Raw genomic sequence first — 22,713 nt, forward strand, 5'->3', positions numbered from 1 at the left:
CAAACAATAAAAGGATGGGTTTCGGTGGATTTTAGCCTTGGGATTCTTATCGCTATACACATATACATATACTATTATTGTTTTTTTAAATACTGCATATTACATATTACAATATTTTTGTTCAAAAAAAAAAAGGAGATATTTTTGTAACATTAAATGGCTTTGTTTTTGTTTTGTTTTTCATTTTTCCTATTTCCTTTTTTTAATTATTAAAATAAAAAAACTAACATGAAATTAATGCAAACTATGTGTGAGCAAGGTGATCCACATTTTTTAAAGGGAAAAATGTAATTTTAGCCCCACTATTGTTTTTGTTAGTGGTTTTAGTACCTAACTTTTTACCATAGCAATATACACAACTAATTCTTCAAAAAAAGTTACAATATTAACCCCTGGACCACAAAATTATTAAATTCCATTAAAATTTTACTTAGTACATGAGTATTTAGTACTTTATAATATTTTTAAACTATAATATTGTTTATTCTCAATATTTCATTTGTAAAATTTTAAAAAATGATTTTATCATGGTCATATAGGGAAAGTAGAGACGATGTGACACATTGAAAAGAACAAATTTAACGAAGAATGTTGACAAATATCTATTTTGCATATAAAATACCAAAACTAACAATGATATAAAGAACAAAGCGAATAAAATTTTAAAATATTCATGTACTAGGTTAAATTTTAATAGAGTTGAATAATTTTGTTAGTCTAGAGTTAAAATTTAAAAATATAACTTTTTGAAGAGTTAGAGGTATATATTGCCATGATAAAAAGGTAAGGACTAAAATCGTTAGCAATAAACAATTAAGGGACTAAAATTACATTTTTCCTTTTTAAAAATAAATTGAATGTAGTTTTCGATAACATTGTTAGGAAATTTGTTTCTATGTCTGACTGTAAGGAATGTTTGTCCATTCCATTAATCTTTCTTGTAAACGTTTCCGCTTATGATTCAATGAATTAGTCTCGAGAGATTATTATCAAAAAAAAATAAATTGAATGTTATTTAATATTTGTATTATATTTTAAGAGTAAATTAAAATTACATAAATAAAGAGAAAATAATACTCCGTAACATTTTTCAAAAAAAAATAAAATAATAATAATAATAATAATAATAATAATAATAATAATAATAACATTTTAGGAGCGTAACAACCTTAAACAATGCTGCTCTAATCCTGAATCTATATTTCAGAAAAAAGAATGTTACAATAATGTGTTCCTGCTCAGATCTACAGTACAGTACACACACAAAAACATATCGGATGCAGATTCGTTCTCCTCAACAGACAAAACTCGCCGTCTGCAGCGAACATCGTTGGCAGAGCGCATGATTTTCACACATCACATGTGCATTGCCCTATCATGTGCCTCTTTCAATATTTTAAATTTTCTGTGTTTTTTTGCATCTCTCTCGCCCCAGCCAATGTATGGCTACAACAATTCTATCATTTACTTTAACCAAAGGTCAAGAGTTTGATATTTAATTGTAGATATGTAACAATTTTAAATATCTAGGTCAATTGTCTCACCCAATAGAGATACTTATAATTCGACGATGAAATTAGTTGTGTCTGAAATAAAAATCATGGGCTACACCCAAAAAAACTCTGTCATGTTTGCCTTTCTTGATTGTCAACCTCACGCCGTGAAGTTCGTGTTTTGACGGAAACAAAACGGAATAAATGTATAAATGACAATTGATGTTAACGTTTTGGCAATATCTAAACTCATTTCGCATTCGAGCCTGGAGCACACGAAAGCAGGTTTCTTACTTGTATTAATTAATGTGCAATCACATATAAAAATAACTATGATACTTAAAAAAGGTAAAATTAAAAATCAAACTATCTCATAAATTTTAAAATGTTACAATTGAACACATAAATGCCTAGATTTTCTGCAATTTAACTGACAATTTGTGAAAGATAAAAACTATTTCACCACACTCATATTTCTTATTTTAAATTAACATTCAAAAACCATTTATTTTTACGAAACAATAAATTCCTTAATTGTGCAGTCCAACTATCAGCTTAGGTTTTTAGTTGGATGGAGCACATGATTCAATTTTAATTACTTCATTGCAGTTTTTTTCTAAGTTCATTTTAAAAATTTTTATTTTTTCATTACCCAAAAAAAAAAAAATCATTACAAACGTTCTAAAACTCAACGGAAATTTGGTATACATTGCCGAAATTCCCTTATATATCTTAAGCCTAAAAATTAAAATTGACCCAAAAGTGTAAATAATTTAATTATAGCCCAAATATCTTCTATGTGGTAAAGCCCAAAATCAATAATCTTGGCCCAAGTATAAAATGCTAGTTTCAGACATCCCAGACCACAGCTTACCTTTTCTCCCTTTCCTCTGCTTTCTGTCTTCACGCTCTCTCATCTCTCTTTTCGGATTCTAATTTCACTTCAATTTCCTTCAATCCAATGGCACACCCAACCCTAAATTCGGACAACCAATACCACAGCCCCTCTTCTCTCCCATTTCATCTCCTTTATGTCTCGATGCACTACTCTCTCTCTCTCTCTCTCTCTCTCTCTCTCTCTCTGTAACCATGATTTCAGAGGGTTTGTAGAGCGAAATGAAGGAGTGGTCTAAATTGGCAAGTTTGTATAGTATTCACAAGGTGCACATTTAACACACGGTTTAATTGTTCTGGTATAATTAAGTTTTTCTAAGTAGAGGTTATACTTTGATCATATAGTTGATAAAGTTTTGTTAATTGAAAATATTCTTTTTTGGTTTCTAGGTGGCTGCTGCATGTCATAATATCCGTTCTGTCAACAGTAAGTTATTAGCTAGCTTCAATAATATAAATATATTTCTACTCTTTCGGCCAGTTAACTCACTCTGATCTCATTTTTTTTCAGATAAATATAATGAATGTCTGTTAGGTTGTTGTTAATGATGGAACTAATAATATATAATATGTGGTTTGGTTTTATGACGGACTTACAGGTCAATTTCATACTTATTAACTCTGCTAGAGTGCTAGAGAGGGATGAGAATCTATACGCAGAAAGTCTAACCTAGAACCTTATAGTTACTAAGTTAAGTGTCTGGTTAACTTGATTAATGAATAAGTGGAGACTCCAATGTTAATGGGAGGAGAACTCTTTTAGAATGTTACTATATATATGTAATAATGTATCAATAATATTTAATTAAAAAAAATCTTGGTATGGGTTGTTACAGAAAGAAAGTTAATTAAATAATACAAAATTTCAATAGCTGAATACATAATTTGCAGGGTCACAAGGTAGGCTGCAGCATCTTCTGATAGTGGCCAATGTCCATTCCATTGTAGGCAATTGGTGCATACATCCACATATCATCTGAGCTTAATAACTGCAACACCACACCATAACTTTTTCAGTTAATTTATATACCGAATTGAAAAAAAAAAAAAGAAAAAAAAAAAAGCTTCTCGCAATAAATAGATGAATATATATGTGCACAAGTATATAGTATGTAAGTATAGTGTGAAATTGTTCAATCTGTTACCTTAATTTGAAGCTGTAGGAATTTGACATAGTGAACAGCCTCCTCAAGCATAGTACTAATGTCAACCTTTGTTCCATTGGGTACAAGGTTCTGCAATATTCTCAATCTTTCATTTATTTTTTCCCTTCTTCTCTGCAAGATATCATCAGCCAACAACACTGGTAAGCTTATGAATCACACATTCATAGAATTACTGTCTGAAATGATGTTATTCTATATTTATATATACCCTTGCATATAAGCTTTGAGGATCTGTAGCAGCCCCTCTGCTGGCCCTTGATTTTCCTTTGGACTCTGAACTCTCCAGCTCACCATTCAACAACTCCTGAGAAGCTTTAGATTCATCATCAATGCTGCTACAGCTTGAGCTCTGTGTATTCTGCCCACCATTGATCTCCTCTCCTCCTTCATTGCTGTTGTGACTAATCTTCTGGTTTCTCTTCGGCTTTGACACTGCCTTCCTCTTGTTCTTCTGTGTCTGCAACCAGTAAATATCACCCTTAAGAAACCTGACAGAAAATTGTTGTTGCAGAATGTCTGAAATCTGAAGACTGAAGTACTTACCTCTCTTGAAGCCTGAGGCTTTTTCCTGGGATCTTGAGCTGAATCATTCTTAAATGTTTGCTGTTCTTCTACTGTCTCCAACTTCCTCTTCAAGCTGATAACTTCTCCAGGTTCAGAAACAGGATCTAGGTTACAATTATCTGCATTTTTCTGATTGTTCTCAGAATTGGGATCAATAAGGAAATCACCATTGCCACTTTCTTGAGAAAAATACTGCAAATTATTAGTGTTGATGATCATCGGAGCATCAGAACAGTTAGCAGAGAAAAAACCCTCTGTTACATTGATCAGCTTGTTAGCTTCAACAGCTTGCCAGAACGACAATGGAGCTTCATTTTCATGATCATTCAAGAAAAAGTTATCATCTTGGAGCTGAACCAGAAAATCAATGTTTTCAGTAGAGAACATCTTGGTCAGAGAATCCCATTCTTCATCAAAGAAAGCAGCTCCTTCAAGCTCCATTATAATGTTTTTTTGTTTTTTTTTTTTTGAGTGACAAAGTATGTTTTTTGGTACTGAAGAAAACAGGAAGGTGGAGACATATTTATACCCATAACCAGAAGGCCAGAATGCCAGAAGGGTCTGGGAAGAATTGAGAGATTATTGTTAATTAATACAATTAAGTGAGCATTTGACTTATTTGTATAATAATTAATTTTATACACTCCAAATGATTATTTTAAGAGGGAAAAGGTCCTAAATTTTTATAATTAATTGCAGGAGTCCACTGTGGGGCCAACAACCAGGCAAAGTACAACTCATAGGGGGGCCAAGTTCAGGCAATGATGAAATAAAATATATGAAAATAAATTGTATAATTTTAATTAAATGAGTTTTTGACTAAACTGAATAATTATATAATTTATTCTTTTATAAATTAGTAATACTATTTCCAAACGTTATGCACTTATGCAATGTCTCCGGCTATGCGAGACGTATTTTCAATTAATCCAAAAGGACCGCTAAAGTGGATGGAGCATAATTTACATATCTGAATGTTATAAATTTGATTCTTGGTAACATGGTTAAGCTCGTTGCGTGGATTGTTTTAGTACGATTTACTTTTTATGTGTGGTATGCAGACTATTAATCTATTACACAAAAGTAAAGTTTATTCCGTATGCACCATCATATAGTGATTACAGCTTTCTCTCCATAAAAAAAAAAAGCATAAAATATATAGTCCATTAAATGGCCTAAACAGTTAATTAACTTGGCTTAATATGCATTATGTTAAGACTGTTGGTTAACTGTCTCAATCTAATAATTGGATCGTCATGTCTAGCATGACTAATCCATGGTCGACAACCAAGTCTAGCATAACATTTTATATGTTTAATTTAACTAATAAAACTTAATTAAAATTATTTACAATGTTCAATTTGGTATTAGTGTGTGTATATATTAAACTCGTCAACGGGTTTGAGTGGTGCAATACTAAGTGCAGGCAGTACAGATTGAGTGCACCACGTATCACCCTAAAGTGCACCATATAGCACTTATAAGTGGATTACACACTAGCACGTAATGCACCGCCGAAATATAAATAATGTAGAAAATTACAAAATTGTCACCGCTTATTTTCTCTTTTTCATTAATTTTCATCCCTATTATCTCAGCTCATCCAACGGTTTAATCCACAAATTTAATTATATTCATGCTAACGCTTTCTTAATCTAACACATCTCACAAGGTCTTCCTAATGTGCGATTACCCCTCTGTGTGATTTACGAATTATTACACATAAGTGTATTGAGAGCTATGATTCACCGTACCCTTTTCACACCTTCTGAGTAGTGGCTACGATTTCCTTCATCACCTGATAAAATAGATAGATTAATTAACTTCAACAATATGATAATGTGGTTTGGTAGAACAGTGAGAGACGCGGTATTGCAGTAATGGAATTGAGAAAACGTGGTATTTATGTTATGTTAATCTTGAATACTAATTAGATAAGAAAAACGAGAGAGAAGGAGGGGCATGATCGTGGAGATGAGTATGCATGACGAATTCATCCCGACATAGCAACACCATTGCCTCAATACCTAACAACCGTCAACTTCCAACCATACAGAACTTGTTAAACTACAAACTGTCATCATAAGTATCAGCTACCTAACTAACCCTAAAAATGGCTGCAACTCATTCTAAATGTTCCCAATCACCAAAAAGATGCATGCAGATGACAAGTGTTAGGGCGGAGACCCGTAAATGGTCAAGTTCACTATTCTGCCTCTCGAAAATGTGTTAGCGGTATATAAGGAAATAAAGTTGTGCATTCGTTGCGATCTTAACAAGTGGTATCAAAGTCCATCATGAGAATTCGTTGTGAATTATAACTTTTGACGTAGTAATCCAGACTATCATGGTGATGATTGGTGAATGCAGGCCAAACAGCAATCCAATAAACAAACTACCTAATATAATTATCGTGTAAGTGTTCTTGGGAAGCAGGAAAAATTCATACGTGGCAGAACCAAAACGCAGCTGTGATATCAGTAATTTTATTACATTTAATAAATAATTTTTATTCTTTAAAAAAATGTCATCATTATCCGATCCATATATGAATGAACCCTAGATAGAAAGCAGTACTAGCTTAGAGATTCAGATAAGCTGAACTTAGTCGCTAATTTGCTCATTCATTCCTTTGATTCCGCCGAAGCTCCCGCCTGAATTAACATATTTTAGCACGAAAGGAAACTGAGTATACAGTACAACCACAAGTACACATAAATCATTCATTAAACAAAATGGATTATTGGCGCTGTTGGTTTCTGCCTTTCTGGTACTTTTGAAATTTTAGAAATTGAATATTATGATTTTACACCGCCCATGGCACGATCTTAAATTCTTGAAAAAAATTTTTTTAAAAAAAATGGAAATAATATACTGTACTTTAGAAAAGTAAAATTTTTAATTTTGGAAAATGGAATAAGAGATTTGGACAACTCTTCAAGAAATCAGATATTGTTCTCTTGGAATGGCCGGCTTTGCACGACTGATTAGTTTAATTTATCACTTTCATTTTTCCCATTCTTGCCTGACGAAGTTTCCTTGCTCGCACCACCCTACACCCCAACTCGATCGACATAATAATTTCCTCAATTATTTACTTTCTCTAGGTGCCCCACACTGCAACCGTATAGTTTGTGAAGGATAAATTAGACTCAAATCACTCAACTGATTAACAAAGATTAAATTTTTATTCAATGCCTAGTGCGCACATGAAACCCTCATTTTGAGAGGTTATTCTTACATTACACCAATTCTATCACTTACCTCTGTGACTAGTTGACTTATTTATGCGGACTAAATTTATTTTCTTATTTGGCTGAAATAAAGCTCGAGTATAAATACCTTAAAAGAAAAAGTGTGAGAGGGGTTTTAAATTTTTGCAGTCTTTTAAGGCAATAATAACAATTCAGGCACTCGTCCCCACTGTTCTAATTCTTTCTTTCATTTTCTCCTAAGTAGATTGGTTGTGTGACCTTAGCCGACAACCACTTAAAGTTCGTAACAACAACCATTTCCAATAAGTAATATGTTTAATTGGAAGCCCTGAGAATGAATAAGAATGAAACGTGACAGCTAATGACTTAATGAAACTACATGCGACAACCATTACAAAACACGTGGCACTTTAGTATCAAGATTCAAGATGCATGCATGTTTGTTTAGACGGTTAATTAACTAATTAATATCCTTCAAGGGCTTACCTGAGGACGGTTAATTGTTTAAATTAAATGACAGCATCATGCATTTTTCATGAACGCAGCACCAATTCAACAGGTATACAGAGATTTAGCTCAGGGCAAGATCGAATCAATTCAGAAACCCAGTAAAAACAATGGAAACACGTTGATATACTGTACGTACTCGCAGGTAATTAATCTACCGTCTCCTTAAAGGCATCGAAATCGGTACATCCTGGAAATGGAATATAGTGCCTGCCATTCTGTGGGAATAGTGTGTTCCATTTTAATTAAAAATTTAAACAATTGATAGTTAGTTTACACGTTTAATTTTGTATCATATGCACAATACCATGATAATATGTACTTTTTCATTGGAGGATATTGTCCTTTGCAGGGGCAATTATTATGTTATTAAATGTAATTTAAGATATTCATCGTTACACACTCTTTTGTTGAAATGTAGGAACTTCTATGAACGGATAATTGACATAAAAAATTTAAGTCTGCTTCATATACTCAATATTTGAGCCCAAATTTAAAATTTTTGATAAAATGATTGATCAACCAAAGCCAACCAACCGTAGACTAATCCGAATTAAGGGTCTAACACAAGGGAAGATGGGCCTTTTGTTTTTGGGCCACAATTATAGATAAGAATCCAGCCCAATTTGTAAGGCCCAACTGCATTTCTTAAACGTTAATAATCAGACACGCAGCATAAGAGATTAGAAGGAGAGGAATATTGGAGATGTACGAAAAATATTTTAAAAAATAATAAGTGGATTTTTAAAATATAAATTTTTTTATCCACGATAAAATGGAATAAAAAAATGACGTGAAGTGAAGAAGATAATTGTATGGATTCTCAAAAAAAAATGTCTTGTTGTGATCTGGTACCGATAAAAACCTACGGCTGATAGGCACCTCAGTCAGTCGTCATCGGCCCGGCCATATGAGCTCCCTCGTGTCAAAAAAAGCTAATATCAAAAGTACAAAACAAAGGACAAAATGAGTCATCGTCCAAGAAAAATCCATATCCAACGGTACCCATTGGGAAACTAAAGTCGCGGAAACTCGGAACAGCTCGCACCCAGAATTTGGAAGCAAAAGCAAATATTAAAGCTATGCTTTGATTATGACCTTCACCAACCCCACTACCCACCCATATTTGTATGTCACGCCCACAGAATTTGACTCTTATCAAAATTTTTAACCTCGTACAAATTAAATTAATTTCATTTACTGATATTAAAAAATTTTAATCTAAAACTCTTTAACGTGACGTTACAAAGGAACAGACATATTTTTTTTTAATGTTTTTTGGGTTGGATAGAGGGGTATAGCCAACCAAACACTCACTTGACTATGGTTACTTTTTTGTATTAATAAATTTGAGAGCGGAGAGGTCCCTCTTTCACAAGTGTGGGGAAGAAAGGGATTTGAGGGAGTGGGGAAAAATGAGCTGCAATGGTTGTAGGGTGCTGCGAAGAGGGTGCGGTGTGAACTGCATCCTTAGGCCGTGTTTGGAAGAGATTGATAACGCTCAAGCTCAGGCCAACGCCACTCTTTTCGTCTCCAAATTCTTTGGCCGGAGCGACCTCATGTCCTTCATCTCCTCCGTCCCCATCACCAGAAGACCCGGTACCACTCTTTTCTCCGTTTGTCTTTCCGTTTTTTTTTTTTTTTTGATTTATTGTTTTGGTTTGTTGGCCAAAAAAAAAAAAAAAACAGCTTTGTTTAAGTCGTTGTTGTACGAGGCATGTGGGAGGACGGTGAATCCAGTGAGCGGGGCGGTAGGGCTACTGTCAACCGGGAACTGGCACGTGTGCGTGCAAGCCGTGGAGACAGTGCTAGCCGGCGGCGCGCTGCAGCCGATCGCCACCGACTTTCTGAGCCCGCCGAGCTTCGACGAGGCATCCAGAATCTTCCTCCACGAGGGCGCCTGGAAGATCCCGGAAGTCTCGGTGGTGACGCAGTCCCAGCCGTCCGATCCCCGGAAGCATCAAATGCCGACGGCCAGCAGAGGCGCGGGGAACAAGAAGAAGCGCGTGTCGTCGGCCGCGTTCGGGTCGGAGACGGAGACGGAGACGTCGTCGGAGGTGTACGAGAGCGGGTGCCGGAGCGTGAGAGACGTCGTAGGTGGGAAAGAGCCAAAGCTTCTCAACCTTTTTGTTTAATTAATCAATAAATGGAATCAGTTTTGGTTTTCGGAGTCTAATTCTGTGGACTCAGTGAGTCGGAATCGACAGTTATGATCTGAGTTCCATGTTCTCTAACTATGAGCGCCGCCGTCTTGTTCTTGTTCTTCAATAAACGTCAAAAAACACAATTCATTTTGTCACTTTCTCTTCCCCTTTTTCCGGGCTAGCTGCAACTATCATCATTCTCGTGCACCTTAACCATATATTCCATATAATATTATTTATATTTTCATCCAATATATGATGCTAACATTTATGATCCATAAATTTTAAGATTAACTAATTATTTATCTACCTAATGACTATTATATATATGTAATAATGTAATTATTATTGATGATGATGATAGCGATCGTTACAGTGCTTTGTTTGAATTCAAAGACTAAGCATGATTCCTCTATTCTTTTTACCAATCAAACCCACAATAGGTATTTATGTTAGTCTATAAACTCTATATTCTGAATAATATAGTGTATAAATTTTGTTATTAACATTTAAAATCTCTCTAGGTAAATATCAACAACTGTACATGAAAACATTAGTTTTATTACTACAGTTTTAAAAAAGGGTTGAATTTAAAACTTTACGGTTACTAAACCTATTATATTGTTAGGGACTAATTTGAATGCAATTATCTAATTCGACAACTACTTATAGAAATTCAACATAGGTATTGACGATATATTCGCTTAATGTCGAATGAGATATTTTGCAATTAACAAATATCTTGACCACAATTATTGCAGAATGATATCATAATTAGAAAATTCATACTTTGGGATGATAAATCTTATCTTTTTTGTTCTTTCTTTTTAACCAAAAGTTTAGCAAGTGCATGTTTGCTAATTTGGTGTGGGGTTTCTGGAATTTGACAAAGCTTTAAGGAAGGGTGATTCGCCATGGGAGGGTGAGATGAGGAAGGTGAATGCCAAATTAGAAGATGACTTTTGGTTGCTATGGACATGAAAGGAACGGGAGCGATCCAAGGGAGAATGGGGGGTGCGGTACACATCACCATGGGCCCACAGTTATCCTCCACCATCAGCAGTGCTATCCACGTCATGCTTTTGGAAAAGTACAGAAACATATACACTCACTCACACAGTCGTTAATATACTATACTATATGCTTATACTACCACGGTCCACGGCAACAGTGCCCCACGCAATTGGCGTGATAGCATTTTCGCCGCGAGAGAACTCAGTGCTCGCAGATTCGCTTTGGCTGTGGCGTTTCGCCACGCCGCCCGCCTTCCCACTCCTCCTTTCTTTCTCACTCCACATTTAGAAAGCATTTTTCTCAATAGTTATACCATAGATTCGAGTCCAAAGGTGAATCCATCACAATTTACCTACAGAATGTGAAACATTCAGTATGATATAAATTGTAAATATTCAATATATAAATTGTGTATTTTAAACCCAGATCCACCTTATCCGAGCTCACAAAATAATATGTCCATTTTTCTCTGATCCTCTTTTCCTCTCACAAAATCTTATTTTATTGTAATTGCAATTCTCCTTCCTTCATGAAGTTTACATACATTTCTTTTTCTCTTTTATTTTTTAAGAAGGGAACAATAGAAATTTTTTATTTGGGCTTTACATTATTGGCCACGTTGAGCTTACCTCAGGCACACTATTGTAGGCCCAAAAGACTCTACTATAGTAGCCGAATCTAGATTTCAAGAAGTTTTGACAATATCTTGTTATCAAATCTCATAGACTTTTAATTTTTATTGATTTATTATTGTTGTGGTGGACTGGTGGTGATAGTGCATCTGATAATATAAAGAAACGCATCCAAACCTGACGTCTAGAAAGGGACTTATCTATTGCCCCCAACACTCAAACACACACACTTCACGAGTATTGGATTTTGCATTAGTAACAGGAATTAGGAAAAGCCCACATGCCTGTACCTGAAAACCAGCAAAATTTTTACAATCTTTTCCAAATCATGTCAAAAGGATATCACTCATCAATGTAGTCATGATCATGCCCAGATTACACGGGGATTAAAGCTCATCTTATCAGTCCCAAGCAATATCATGCGCACACAATTTATGACATCCTTAAAAAGCAACAAAAAAAAAAAAAAAATCAAAATAAATGGGGGACGCCATGAGAGTTGCACTTGCACAAGATGACAAATATTGAGAGATGTGGAGACAATGCACATTTACAGATATACTTATACTCTGGATGCCTAAGATCGGTTAAAATCTAATTGTGTGAACTATCAAATGGCAAGCTCCTACCTACTACACACGCAAATTGCAGTTTATAGCAGCATTCCCTGTGCCCGGCACTGTTAACTCCTTAGCTGATAAACTAAACAGCTTTTGGATAGTAGTTGATGCTGTCACCCGAGCAGCGCTTGGTTAAGAAAGAGTGTAGGATGAAGTTAGAAGATCATGTGAGCAGTCAGAGATGTGGTGGTTTACACTTCTCTTGTTGAGCTAGATGAATTAGCATTTCAGCTGTGACAGATGCGTCCTCAGGCTACAATACTTGACCTGTTTATATAACTATGTTAGCTCTATTAAAAATATTTAGTAATAAAATGTCAAATGTACCAACTGGTAAATCCATGGATAAGATTATGAAAAATGATCATTGCAATTTTACTTTTTCCTCTTAAAAAGTCAATTTGTAAACTGTAATTGAAAGCTTCACACATATAGTGGGTGGGGAAAAAGATCACTGCAATTTTACCTTTTTTCCTATTAAGAAGTCAATTTGTAATTGAAAGCTTTACATACTATGGGTGGGGGTGGGGTGGGGTGGGGAGTGAATTTCGTGGGTACCTGGATTGCTGCCACCTTGGACAAGAGATCTTTACATTGATCAAGTGAAGCATGCTCTTGGGCAGCTGTATTAGAAAGCTCATACACCAACGAATTTGCCTGTTCAACCTGTTTACACATGATTACCATGAATCAGACTTAGTAATCTAGCTTAGGAAGAGATACCACCACCAAGGTATAGCTTGGCTTAAGCTTGCAAAAGTATAAAAGTTTGAACACTTACTTTTCTAACTAATTCTTTCATTATGGACACTAACATTGCTCATTTTTAGAGACTTACCAGTTACCATTTAACAATGCTCCTTTTGACAAGAAAGGAATTAAGAAAATTCAAAACAAAACCAAAGGCATTGTGCATTTTAACTTTTAAGGCTTTGTAGATAAGCACACGTTTTCTTTCTTTTCTCGTTTTTTCTTGTTTTGCCTAAAAATTCCGATAATATTTTTGCAGGCTCAGACCCCCTTATATTGGCTTATTCAACAGGATTCTTTAACATTAGGATCCTGATCAGTATATTTAAATTCAAGAATGACGACAAGGTCTATTAAATCAACTGAGCTGAGCATTAATGCTAATCTAGTTAACTAGTTGGGATACGGCTAATATACACAGGGTCCATAGAAACTTGATAAACTAGGAAACACATTCAACAACCAAAAGTCATTTCAGTCCTCTCTTAGTGTCCAGTTCTATTCACTAGGGTTCTGAATCTTAGTATAGAACAGAATGGCTACCTTGACTACACTTCAGCACTGGGGCAATAAAGGCAATGAAATAAAATAAAAATTCCCAACACACTTTCACAAAGGGAGTCGAGAAAGTACATTCTTCATTTGTGAAATTTAAGAAAGGAATAACCTTAGGTAGCAGAGAGCATATTGAGGACGCCATTGCCTGCATCACATCAACAGTTGAACAAATAGCATCTTTAATCTTTTGAATATCTGCCTGCAAATGGATAAAATCAAGGAAGAATTAGTTTCACTTATGTCCTTTTTTGAGATTGTTGGCATGGCAGGAATTCAAGATGTAAAATTCATTTGACAAAAGCACAAAGAGAAAAAACAAAAAATATACCCTAGCACCACTAACAACCGGTAGGCGTATAGTGCTAGCCTCCAGAGCGCATATAGCAGCTGACAAGGAACTGCAGTGCTCTCCATCAATGAGATCCCAACTTTCCAAACAAGGCACCTGTATTCAACACATAGAATACGATCATTAGTAAAGGTCTGCCATGCTAGGAGCATCAATAGAAAAATTCATGCCAATATACCAATCCTGGCACCATAGTTTCTTACATAAAAATAGTCCACTAGTCCATTGAAATGCAGGTTTTTTGTTCTTTTTTAGAAGCAAATTGCATAGAAAGATGTTCTTGTAGAATTATTTCAGTTTAGAATTATACATTATCAGAATGATTTTTAATGTGAGGATAAATGGAACAGAAACCAGTCTTACTTGTTGCTTGAAGATGGAATACAACTTCAAATTTTGCTTCAACAAAAGCAGTTCTGTTCGTTTGGATTTAACAGAATGGCGTAACTTTGAAGTGGCCAACAATGCATTGTATAGGTTCCTCTGGTGCAAATGATAAAAAAGTGAGATCAAAGGGAAAGATTAACCATCAAATTGAAGTTAATAAATTAAAGATGCCATTACGCATCCACCAAATTATGTTATACACTTGCTTATAGCATAAGTTGTCAAGATCAGTTGAAAAACAGAATCATGTAACCCAAATGTGCTCAAGAGCAACTTGTTACTCTTAAAAAGGAAATTTGCTTCACTAAAATAGCTTAATTTAACAACTAGCTATTCCCTCTAATTTATCAAGTTCCAATTTGCAATGGCTTTTCCATACAATAATGAAACTTTAATTTGGTCTAGATTAAGTGTATCATCCAGGTTCCCCACTTCCCCATATGTAAAACTTATCATCTGAAGCCTTTTTTCCGATGTGTGAAGGCCATGATTTATCCACCCTCCACCTTATAAAATGGAAACTGGTTAGAGGATAGGCATCAATCACCTGCAACTGCTGCTGCCTGCTGGCCCAAAAAACCCCCCACAACCCTCATTATTTTCCTTTGATGTCAAATTACCACTCCATATTAGTGGCAAACAGCTGATCAGAAATCCCCTAACTACTTAATAGAAATTCTTTTATCATCAAAGCAACTGCTAACATGTACTTTAGCCCTAACAAAGCAACTTCTATATAAATAATGGCAAGTTTTAGAGCTTACCTCTGCTGTTTCTGTTCGTACAAAGCAGGCTACCTCTGCTCTTGCATTGACAAAGCACCATTGCAGGTGCCGATTATACAATAGCCTCAACTCATGTGCATCAGCAACTCGGTTCTCCCCAACCTTCCCTTTCCTGACTTCAGCAGCAAAGCTTAAAATTGAAGGTGGACTACTCAAATTATTAGTCATTGTAGTAACAGAACCATTTCTTGTTCTAGTTGGACTTGGCATCCCCCTTAGTGGAGAATTAGTTGATACAGTCAATGCCTTACTTGGAGATGGTGATCTCAGACCACCTCGAAGAGGAGATGAAAATCCTCTACTGGTAGGTGAGGATATTGGCCTGTCATTCAAAATTTTCTTATTACCAATTTGCTTTGAAGGAGACATTATCTTGTATCCATCATTTTTTGATACTGGTGAACTTTGCTCTGGCACCAGCAGAATCCTGTTATTAGCCTCTTGCCAAAACCTTGCTGGCACAACTTTACCACGTAGACCTCCGATTAAATGAGATATAGAACCACCTTCCTGCCCACTTGAAGCACTCCCTGAAGAAATACTTTCGCTATCTGAAGCTTCAATGTCCACACACATAGGTGTTCCACAGATCAAACTTGAATTAACCTTCCTCTGTGGCTTAACATCATCTTTCGATTTGGCCTGAATTTTAACTTGATTACTCTCATAAAATAGTGGAACTCCACCTCTGGATCCAAATTCTGCTCGATCATTACCACAATCCAAGCTTCGAGTTAAAAAGGTTGAACCTGGCTTTAACCTTCCAGGCCACCTCTGCTGATCACTAGGCTTCGCATTACCAATTCGATCCTTAGCCGGAGAAGACTGTACCGTTAGCCTCCTCTCCGGTGTGCCTCTCCTCACACTGCTAAGATTATTCACAGGCTTAGCCTTACTAACTGGCAGCGAGAAGGATTCTCTTTGAAATGAAACTGACAAACTTTTTGTAGACGTCGTTAGCAGCAGCTTCGTCGCTGCAGACATCTCCGCCCTCACCGGCGTCGCCGGCCTACGCCTTTCCGCCGACTGCGACCGCTTAGCTAAAGCCGAATTCTGAATCGGCGTCACAGCCGGTCTCGCCGTCCTCGTCACTGCCGGCGATTGACTCCGTCTTGCCGAAATGGAGTAGGCCGGCGACGAATAGGAACCGGAGGAGTTGGATGATGATGTAGTTGAAGTCGAAATGGTTGATGATGAACTCGACAAGTACCGTGAAGTAACCTCTCTGGATTTCGGCCTTCTCGTAGGTCCATTCGCAGCTTCAGACGGCGACAATGGCTGCCTCTTCGGACTCTGATAATTCACCTTAGGGTTTGGCGTTTTAGTCGTCGACACAGCAGTCACCATTCTACTCCCTCAATCTTCACATCTCTCTCCCTGGATTCCCGTCTCTGAAACCTTAACCTAAAAAAATATATGTAAATTCTAAAGCTCAAATCATTAAACAATTATGAAGTATTGAAGTATATACGAAGAGGATCCAGCATACCATTAAATGAATATATACATACATAAATGTAACTGTATGTATATTTAGAGAGATAGAAAGTAGTTGACTAGTTGTAGAGCGAGAAACAACACCGGAAATATGACCGTTACACGCGGCCGGCGGAAAAAAATACGCGGAGGAGCGAAGGAAGAAAGCGACGGGGTGTTGGTGGAGCTGTAGAGGGGCCGTGAGGTTAAGATTCAGGAGTATAACTGTCGTGTGCGGGACAAACGGAGTAACGGAGTTAAAAATGGTAAAGTTTCGAGAGCCGTTACCGCTGCAGTGCGAAGTGTACCATCCCGCAAAAAGGTTGCACCCTCACCTGGTGTTAACGGGAAACTTACAACGAAAAGCGTACGGTCGAGAGTAGGAATAAGAATTGTACTCGCTTGAATTGGTAAAGCCCTGTAAATTCGGTGGGCGTGTAGGATACGTGGAGGAGAGAGTGCGTAGAGACGTGGGATTGGCATCTGTACGCTACCATGGCGCCTACGAAAAGTGGGAGCGATTCAGACCGGTGAAGCCGTGAAGGAGTTAAAGAAAAATGTTTTTTTTTTTTTTTAATACTATGAATCTTAGGAGAGACGTTACTTTAATGACAAACTAAAAATGATACTTTAATCTCTTCTCAGAAAATGTTTGTTTGTTTGCCTAGTTTAATTCCTCCAAACGTGCACAACTTTGGAACATAAAATAAGTTTAAGGATACACTTATTGGATCATTAAAACGTTGTCCAGTTGATTAACAAATCCATTAACTCCAAAACCAGCAAATCTAGGGCCCCAAACCAATCAGAATAGCTATATGTTAAATGATCTATCATTATATACAACCAAAATTAAGTAAATCCATGAGGACAACAGCTTAATAAAGCGTTAAATGATGTAAGATAAATAATGGTAATTAAATTGAATATAGCATTTAATATTTGTGGAGTAGAAATCCACGAAGTCAAAATTTAGGAATTGACGATGAAGATTGGAAAACAAATCAATTCATAATAACACAATTTATAACCTACATATATCCAAATATAATGTCCCTATGTATCTGTTAACCAAGTAAAACGTATAAACCTGTTTTTAATTAGTTAACGAATTGAATTATAACTCGAGACATAACAAAAATAATTTGATCGAATTAGTAGAGGTCATTAGCGCCAACTAATCAATTATAACTGCCGCTTTAGGCTGACCAACTTTTCTTCAAGCTTTTGAAAGTGAAAATGGTGGTAACGTAGCAAGCAATAGCTGTACTATATCACTTTTTTTTCTCTTTCATTGGCTTACTTCCACCTAAAACAACCAATACAAATCTGTTTTACACTCAACCTAAATTAATTGCCTTCAAATTTGTTCATTATTAATTGTTATTATTATGATCATCTTAGTTTAACAGGAGACATTTATTATAATTATAATCACTTTTTTTGGGTGATGAAAGACCTGATTTTTTTAATGACTATAATCTAACTTAGTCAAGGGCCTTGTGGTCCAGTGGCATCAAACCCTTTTCTTTATACGGGAGGTGGTGGGTTCGAGCCTCAGTGGAGGCAATACTGTTATGAACAGATATTGCGGATTCTCTTGTGCTTGCTTCAATAGGTTGAGATATTGCGGATTCTCTTCAATAGGTTGAGAAAATAGTTATGAACAGATATTGCATTGTAATAGAGTAATTGTTCAACTAATATGGGAACCCTCAAGAAAGACCTAAAAATTAATCACACTTATAAATATATAACTCCACATAAAATTACCAATGCATGTATGTAGGAGCTGAGGAAGGACCACATCAAAATATTCATTCCTTCTATAGCAAGCAATTTTAATCAACAAATTCATACACATAACTATAATGTTACATACTAATAATGTAGGATTTAAGAAGTTGAAATTGTACCATGAGATGGGTACTATCGGTCAAACCCGTCACACATGGTATTCTTAGTATAGTTTACATCTATTGTATGGTAGTTTATATCATTTATGTGTGATTTGCAATTTACCTCCCATGTGTATATGGATATTTTCATCACCCAAAAAAATGCTAGAAATTCTTATCAATTTCAATGCTTTGAAATATTGAATTAAAAAGCCAAGATTGAATTAATAAAAAAACATTGGCCTATAATATTGGGACTTCTATATATCGTAACAACTAATCATGCATCAATTAATATTAATTAAGAAGCTAGGGAAACCTCAATTATAGTTTCTTGTGTTTTCAATCATATTCCATCACGCTTTTTAAGCCTTTCCGTCCAAGAATGGGACTAAGAGATAGGGAATATGAACCCACCATTTTAAAGAGGCATGATGATGATGACTTGGGCTAACTGCTAGCTAGCTTTGTCAAAGCAACAGTTCATCATGGTTGGTAATCATTTTTCTTCCAAGTGTTAAATAATAAATACATATCATTAAACCTGATAATGGTTATATGACTTATATCATATGATGCACGTAAATTTTTAAGAAAGTATTGCTTCCTCACTTTAAATACATTTTCTTTCATAAATTCATGAACATTTCCATAATCACGGAACATTTTAAGATTGTTTACATGACTATAAAGAAATTAAAACAGCATTACAACTGGAAAAGCGCGTTGTTCCGAGCACCCAAAAAAAGGCTGAAAAAGTATAATATTTAAAAATTATTCTATTGACTAATAAAAAAAAAGGCAAATTTATTTTCGATTACCTCCCTTAAGGACTTTTGTACGTACTACTTAGGTTATATTAAGGCAAAAGACAACGACTCTCATGGATTCCCCATTATATTAATGAAACAATTTATGTACAACCTAATTTTACACAAATATCACATCAAAGGAACTGTTGCATTGCCAAGAGAAAAAGAAAAGGGGAACGGTGGAGATAGAGATGGAGAAAACCAACTTTCCAGCCTAAAGGAGAAGGCACATAGTACATGGATATCATGTCACTCATATGGTAGCTAGATATGTAAGCCCACATCATTATAAATATTGCTTGCTGGTCACATTATTCCTCATTAATTAGTCCCCTCCCCCCTCCCCATCACTTTAATTTCTTTCTGGCTGGCTTTTCCACCCCATTAATCCCCCATTGCTTTTTATATCGTCTATGCCTTGCTGGTCTTAGGGCTTCATCATGCCCCCACCTTTATTAAGTTTTCTCGCTATTTGTTTGACATTTTAGTATAGTTTTCAGTTCAGAAGTTATATCGATTATTAGAGTAACAGTTTTATTGATATGATCAAAGCTAAGAGATCGATTTCATTAATAATAATAATAATAATAAGATGAGTCGTGTGTTTAGACTTTAGAAAATAGTAAGCGGTAATACACTCGCCTTAACTTTCTAATGTTGTGTTAATCGTTAAGTCCTTGTTAAGAAAATATTTTTCATCAAATACGGAGTATGTTATTTAGCTTGAGTTAGAGTGTTCATCCAATTATCTAGTAGGTTGCAAACATGATGAATAAGTATCAAACTAATTCAGGCAACATATTTCAATTTGGTATTAAAATAAGTAAAAGAGTATACATAAATGTGCAATTCAACTGTAAGTTTAAGCTTTTAGTTGAGATGTAGCATATATTTCAATTATTGTGAATGCTTGTCAATGGTATAAAGATTGATTTTTTATTTTTATTTTAAAAGGTGTTGGTTGCATTATATTCACCAGGAAGGCTGGGCGCCTGGGCCGCCGGGGATTCTTCAATTCTTTTGGTGGTTAAGGAAAGCGACGGGCGCAGACTGCAGAACAGATCAATAATTAAGCTTGAAAATGGCATTTTTACCATCGTGTGTTATAAACTGACGAATAAAATCGCAGACACGAAAACGACACAAACAAAATCAACCATGACATTACAACGGCATCACGGTACAAGGTCATAACATATATATAAGCTGTTAATGATGTTTTTTTTTTTAAAGTTGAAAAATCTGTAGTCATTATTCGAATATGTGCATTGTATAAACTTAGTAATAATTATAATCAGTAAAAGAATATAAGATATAAACCAATCTATACAATTTATAGTTGACCAGATGAAATTAAGTTGTTATTACTAAGAGTCATACTACATGTACTCCCAAATTCTACTCGCTCACTTTACTCCCTGACGTGGCAAATAAGGATTGGATGTTTTTATCATATGGGTCTCAGAATAGTTGTCTACCTCAAAAGTTTGTGAGAGGGAGTACATGTTGGGAGTATGAAATGGGAGTGCAGGTAATATTTTCCTATTACTAATTAACTTAGGGAGTGTATTCAATCACGACTTTCATAAACTTTTAAATACTTTTAAAGTGATGGATTTTAATTAACTTTTGTAGAGTTTTTGTAAACTTTCGAATTTTTTAAACTTTTATAAACTTTGTAAGAGTTTATAAATATCCATAGAACAAACATTTATAAACTTTTAAAAACTTTTTCATATTAAAAAGTTTACAAAAGTCATTAAAACTCTAAATTGAATACACCCTCACAAACATTCCATAACTTCTATTAATATATTATCTATAAATTAGTGCATTGTAAAAATTAAAAAAAAAATATTGATGTCACAAAAATAGAGTATATTATTCATAAAGAAAATATAATCAATTTTTATAAATATAACCAATAAAAATATTTCTTGAACTAATGAAACAACTAATGCTGAGTAATATAATTATCAACCACTACTATCACGCCATCCATTTTTTATGGCATCAAGCATGAGTTGTAACAACTCGTTACTCTCATCAGTTGCCCATAATGCATAATTTTCATTAACTTTACTTTTACCTTTACTATTTTCTTAATGAGTATCTCCCATTTATAATTACTATAAAATAAATAAAGAATCTCTTAAAAAATTAAACTTAATACAATATATATATATATATATATATATATATATATATATATATATATATAATTATAAATTAATACTTTTTGAAATCTTATAAAATTATAAATTAATACTTAATAAACATACACTTATATAAAATTATAAACATATTAATTAAATAAAATTTAAAAATTATAAATTTAAAAATTTGCTGCACAGCAGCACAAGCTGCTGTTCGCAACAGATTCATGCGAACAGCAACAGCTGCGATCGCAGCAATTTTTTTAGCTGCGATCGCAACAATTATTTTGTTGCGATGGCAACAAAAAAAGTGATTGAACATAAAAAAAAAAAAATTATAAAAGATTTGAAACACACCGTAAAATTGATGGAAAATTTGCCTAGTTTAGATAGAGGAAAAAAAGTTTGTAGAGATTATTGAAAAGTTTGGGGTTGAAGGGTTGGATTTCATCTATTTATATTAATAAAGAGAAAGTCTACAGAAATCCTATTCTGACAGAGTTTGTGAAAGTCAGTAACTTTTTGAATAGCAGTAGAATTTTAATAACTCTATAAAAGTCTGAATCGAATACCTGTATACTTTTAAAGAGTTTTGAAAAGTTTGAATTGAATACAGGTAAACTTTTAAAAAGTTTATAAAAGTCTAAATTGAATACCACCAAACTTTTAAAGTTAATAAAAGTATTTAAAAGTTTATGAAAGTCGTGATTTAATACACCCCTTAATTATAAGTTAAGGAGTTCATTCGAGATAATAATATAATGAAATGATTAGTGTGATGGGGTCTGCAAAGCATCATCGATCTCATAAATATCTATCACCTCACTTACACTACAGGGTATTAAGTAACTTAGCTTGATTCACGCACTAGTATAGTGGAGTACTACACGAAAGATGAAAAGCTCAAAAGCTCAACTATAATGGACCATATATTGCTATGGCGGTCGAATCAGGTCACCCTTTATCTTTCTCTCTTTTCCCCCCCACTCTTTAATTTCATTGCATGTGCTGATGTGCATCTTTAAGTAAAACGAGGCCCGAGTGTCGCGGGGAACTGACAACATAGGAACATTCCTGTACCTTTATTTATGTAAATCAGAACAGCACACCTGTACTGGTTGGCTAGCTATCGATCTCCTTTATTTCCCAGCAGCCATTTATGGTCCCCGGTGCGGCGGTGTTAGTTCACATCATAACTCAAATTCATGTGGGCTGCTTGTAAGCTTAGCTTGTTGAGATATATATATATATATATATATATATATATATATATATATATGATCCGTCACCTTA

The 22,713-nt window shown here is 34.9% G+C and overlaps 3 protein-coding genes across 3 annotated transcripts; 1 reads left to right on the forward strand and 2 right to left on the reverse strand.

Annotated features, from left to right (window-relative positions):
- Positions 1 to 3,166: 3,166 nt before the first annotated feature.
- Positions 3,167 to 4,637, reverse strand: LOC116013234. Its single transcript, XM_031252882.1, has 3 exons — positions 3,856 to 4,637; positions 3,533 to 3,690; positions 3,167 to 3,376 (listed from the first exon to the last, which is right to left on the reverse strand). The coding sequence occupies exons 1-3, from the start codon at positions 4,556 to 4,558 to the stop codon at positions 3,281 to 3,283; spliced, it is 957 nt and encodes a 318-aa protein (XP_031108742.1). The 5' UTR covers positions 4,559 to 4,637; the 3' UTR covers positions 3,167 to 3,280.
- A 4,555-nt stretch (positions 4,638 to 9,192) lies between these two features.
- On the forward strand, positions 9,193 to 10,146 carry LOC116022732 (LOB domain-containing protein 39-like). The gene is made up of 2 exons (XM_031263586.1): positions 9,193 to 9,438; positions 9,529 to 10,146. The coding sequence occupies exons 1-2, from the start codon at positions 9,255 to 9,257 to the stop codon at positions 9,972 to 9,974; spliced, it is 630 nt and encodes a 209-aa protein (XP_031119446.1). The 5' UTR covers positions 9,193 to 9,254; the 3' UTR covers positions 9,975 to 10,146.
- Positions 10,147 to 11,916: 1,770 nt separating this feature from the next.
- On the reverse strand, positions 11,917 to 16,959 carry LOC116022129 (QWRF motif-containing protein 2-like). Its single transcript, XM_031262707.1, has 7 exons — positions 16,568 to 16,959; positions 15,058 to 16,482; positions 14,270 to 14,389; positions 13,886 to 14,002; positions 13,667 to 13,756; positions 12,808 to 12,915; positions 11,917 to 12,516 (listed from the first exon to the last, which is right to left on the reverse strand). Exons 2-7 carry the CDS (start codon positions 16,423 to 16,425, stop codon positions 12,469 to 12,471), a joined length of 1,851 nt encoding a protein of 616 aa, XP_031118567.1. The 5' UTR covers positions 16,426 to 16,482; positions 16,568 to 16,959; the 3' UTR covers positions 11,917 to 12,468.
- Between the last annotated feature and the right edge of the window lie 5,754 nt (positions 16,960 to 22,713).

Source organism: Ipomoea triloba, chromosome 1, assembly GCF_003576645.1.
Source record: "Ipomoea triloba cultivar NCNSP0323 chromosome 1, ASM357664v1".
In the NCBI taxonomy this organism is placed as follows: Eukaryota; Viridiplantae; Streptophyta; class Magnoliopsida; order Solanales; family Convolvulaceae; genus Ipomoea; species Ipomoea triloba.